The following is a 3,894-nucleotide window of genomic DNA, read 5'->3' on the forward strand; positions in this document are numbered from 1 at the left end:
AACCTGCTCTGCTGTGACACCAAGGGCAGTTTGGGAATAAAACAAGGCTGCTGCCGTAGCCTCTAACAGTTTCAACAGGGCGGGGAGGGTGGGGGGGAGTGGGCGTGGCATGGGGAGGTGTGGGGAGCAGCAGAAAGAAGGGAAGGATCGCCTTTAGGAAAAAAAATTTTGCCACAGCCTCCCCTGAGTGGTAAGAAGGGTCCCCCTCACTGCATCACTGACTGCTGGTCAGGAGGGAGCAATGGGGGTGGTCCCAGGGCTGGGGGGGGCCTTTGCTGATTTTATGGAAGATGCACCTGACTCTGTTTTGGTTTTGCCCTCTTCTTCCCCACCTCTTCCCAGCTGTTCGCCATGATTTTTGCTATGTGTCTCTTTCGAGGGATCCAGTAAGAAATGGCCCATGGACCACCATGTTCCCCACATGTTCAGAAGAAAGAAGGAAAATCAGAAGAAACAAAATCTGAAAACACCCAAAAAACTTTATTTTTTTTTAAATGGGATAGGGAGGGGAAAAAAAAAAAGGAAAAAAGGGGGTTGTAATATATGAATGACCAAAAGGATTGTACTTCAGGGGCTGGAACTTTGAGGTGATGTGCACTACACTGTACACCGGACCCTTGCCCAGAGCCACCCGCAGCAGCCGTGGAGCAGGAGCCCAGCACAGCTGATTGCACTAGAGACTGATGGAGCCAGTGGAGGGGGCGTGGGAGGATGAGCACAGCTGCCTCTTCCACAAGGCTGAGCCTACCATGCACGACTTCATCGTGCTTTAGACAGCAAAGGACTGAAGAACAGACACACAAGGGACTGGATAAAGCAACAGGTTAGCCTTGATTATCCAGGTGGGTTTGAAACAAGTGGTGATGGCTCATCTAAGTAGGTAGTCATTGTTTGCGTGATTCTGGGTTTAATTTCCAGCCACAGAATGAAAACACAGATTCTTCAGTGGAAGCTTTGCCCTTGTCACATGAAACTTGTCTGAGAAGTCTAGCACTTCAGTGAGGCTGGCTTTTCTCCAGAGCTCCAAGCAGGGGCAGCATGATCTAACTTGGCAATGGGACTCAGCTAAGGTTGGCTGAGGGTCAAGAGTTTGGTGCCTACCTTTCTGTTTTTACTAAGATTTATTGTTCATTGTTGTGAAAGAGACCAAATGGTTCCCTGCTGTGTTCCCATCCCCTGGGAAAAATAATGGTCCGGTCAAGAATCACTGACCTGCTGCCTTCCTGAGAAGGGGAGGATAGAATCTTTAAATCTGGTAAGCCTTTGCCTTTCCCTTGATACTTGCAAAAAAATGGTTTATGGTGCTCTGTTAGCATAACTATTTGCAGTGGTTCCTACATCCTTTCCAGCCCTAAGGGGAGGTCCAGTCATGGTGCTGGATGGAAGAGGCTTAGGTTTGTCAAACATGCTGTTTGCCTGGAACAGTCTGTTGGCATCATTTCTGCTCAGAGAATTTCCTCTGAGATTCTCTCATGGGCTCATGATGAAAGTAATCATCAAGTCAGAATTGTTTTAGTTGAGAGTGTTTCCTCCCTTGAGATAGTTTTTTATTTAACTAATATGTCATCTACTCAATCATTTGGAAGTGAACTTGAGAAAGATGCCTGGGACTGGACCTTAGTCAGAGATTAAGCTGGAGCTTCTGAGGCCCCAGGCAGGCTCTAAGAGCACCCAGTGTGCAGACAAACTGCTCCAGTGGTCATGGATATCAGCTCAGGCAGGTCGCTGGTTTCTCTTCTCTGGAATCATCAACTCCTGTTGCCTTAATTGTTCATCTGGTCACCCTCTGACCCCAAACTCATTTTACCTGGAGGCGGATAGAAAGGGCTGTGGTTTCTCATTTAGCTTAGGTCTTTTTACAGATTTTATAGGCTCAGATTATGTGAGCACACTTATACAGGCTCAAATCAGCTCTTCTGAAAGCTGTAACCTCTGGCAAGGAAGGAGCTGAACAGTAATCTCATGTCCTGACTTTGCAGCTACAGGAGGTACATCCTCTGGCTGTTCCCTTACATCCCTGGGGCTGTGTCCCTTGAGCTCTCCCAGTGGCACTGCACAGACTATAGGCAAGGGAGAAAAAGCAGCAGAAAGCCTAGGCCATAATTGACAAAGATCCTAGCTAAATATCCAGGTTGGGGAATCAAGATACTAAGGAGCAGGAAGGAGGCGTTAGAAGTTTTTCCATTTTCTCTTCATTTGAGAACAACACTTTATTCATCAGGAGGATAGGGCTGGGCAGGTAGAGCTGCAGCCCCCCCATGCTGCAGTCAGCATATTCAGCAATGAAACAGGCAGCCAGGGCTGCTGAGCAGCCCCAGATGTTGCATTAAACCTTGTGGAAAGCTGTTCTGAACTATTTCCCTCTGGACCTTTTTGTAATGAGGCATTGTAGCATTAAATTCTGGTCTGTTGTTTAATAAAGGAAAACAGTTTGGTTAGCCAAAACCCAGCAGTATTTGTACTGGACAGCAGGTGCTGCACTTAAGAAATATCTGCTGCATCTACTAGTCTTGTAGGAAATGGGCTGAGCAGAAGCTGAGCTTATCTGTTCTCCTTCTGCCTTAGGAGTTGGTGTCAGTTACTGTTCTGGGAGAGCAAATCCCAGGGAAAGAACAAAACTGTCAGAAGAGACAGTAATTTGGCTGGAGGTTATTGAGGGAAGTAGAACTGCCTCCCCCAGTCTCCAGGTTTTTTTTTTTCCCCTTGGTTTATTATGCAGAGTCCTCAGGTCGGAGCCTGGAAGGCAAATACTCTAATTTGCGCACGGTGGGTGGTTGAAAGGAAAAAAAAAAAAGCCTTTAAGCCTTTTTCTGCCAACAGTGGCATGGGAAGGAGGAAAAACCGTCAGAGCTGGGGGAACCAGACCAAAGCAGTCAGAGCACTAAGTACTGAATATACACACCTGAAATAGGATCTCTGCTGGCTTGTTTCTCTTTGGCTTTCTTAATTCTGTACTCAGTGCTTTGTCTGTTTTTAGCTTTCTCACTTTCCCTCTCTCCCAAATGGTAGTCCCTCAATCTTCAAAAGGATCTCCTCTTCACCTGATGTTCCGGGCTGTGCACTGCTGTTTCTCCTCTCTTACCTCGATGCTCTTTGCTGGGTGAAGACTTCAAATCCTCTCTGTAGGCTGGCTCACATGCCACTTGAAACATAGCTCAAAACCCCAGCAAAGGCCAGGCAGCATCAATATGTGCAAGTCTGACAGTGGTAGTTGGTAACATGCAAAAAGAATTTCCCTCAGGGGAATTTAATGAACTAGCAACCCTAGAAAGCAGACTCCCACTGTACTGCAAAGCGTGTAAATTTGTTGGTTTTGTCCCTTGGTTATGTGGCTGCCCCCTCTGTTGTACAGTAGTTTTCAGAACTGTAGGCAGGAAAAGCAATTGTATTTTTATATGTGTTTTTAACAGCTCTGGTGAATAGTCTGGGGTCAGGGGCTAAAGGTAGAGTCACTGCTCGCTGGAGAGCTCTGGGCAGGCTGGAGACCAGATAAAGCTGCTGTGCTGCTGCCTCCTTTGCTGTAGCACTGTGACCATGGCCCAAGCACCTTGGATGGAGGAGAGAGGAGCCCGTGCTTGTGAGCCCACAGCCCCTCTCAGCATCCCTGCCTCCTGGCTGTTATTTAATGCTCAAACGACTGTCACAAATGCCTGGGAAAAGGGCTGGCGTGTGAAATAATGTTTGAAATCTATTTTAAAAAACTGTAAATGTACTTTTTATTAGATAGTGGAGCTAATTTATCCTGTATTCCCTACTGTAATGCTTTTTTATATGGAAAGGAATTTTTTTTTTGGTAATATAAACCAGAACACAAGCCTGAAGCATGGTTTTTCGTGTGCATTTCTTAAAAAAAACCCAACAAAACCAACAAAAAAACCAAAACAAAATAAAAGA

General features: G+C 46.2%; 1 protein-coding gene across 6 annotated transcripts in view; it reads left to right on the forward strand.

The window, feature by feature from the left end:
- TSPAN18 (tetraspanin 18) overlaps positions 1 to 3,821 on the forward strand; it is a 121,543-nt gene extending 117,722 nt beyond the window's left edge. For 3 of the 6 annotated variants that reach the window (XM_027719527.2, XM_039378247.1, XM_027719522.2), the window contains one exon: positions 343 to 3,821. In XM_027719527.2, the coding sequence (XP_027575328.1) occupies positions 343 to 390 (48 nt within the window). In that variant the 3' untranslated portion in view covers positions 391 to 3,821. The remainder of the gene's footprint in view (positions 1 to 342) is intronic. The other 3 variants (XM_027719523.2, XM_039378246.1, XM_027719525.2) reach the window with 1 other exon arrangement.
- The last annotated feature ends 73 nt before the right edge of the window (positions 3,822 to 3,894 follow it).

Source organism: Pipra filicauda, unplaced genomic scaffold, assembly GCF_003945595.2.
Source record: "Pipra filicauda isolate LSUMZ 115617 unplaced genomic scaffold, ASM394559v2 scaffold133_size2016399_pilon, whole genome shotgun sequence".
NCBI lineage: Eukaryota > Metazoa > Chordata > Aves > Passeriformes > Pipridae > Pipra > Pipra filicauda.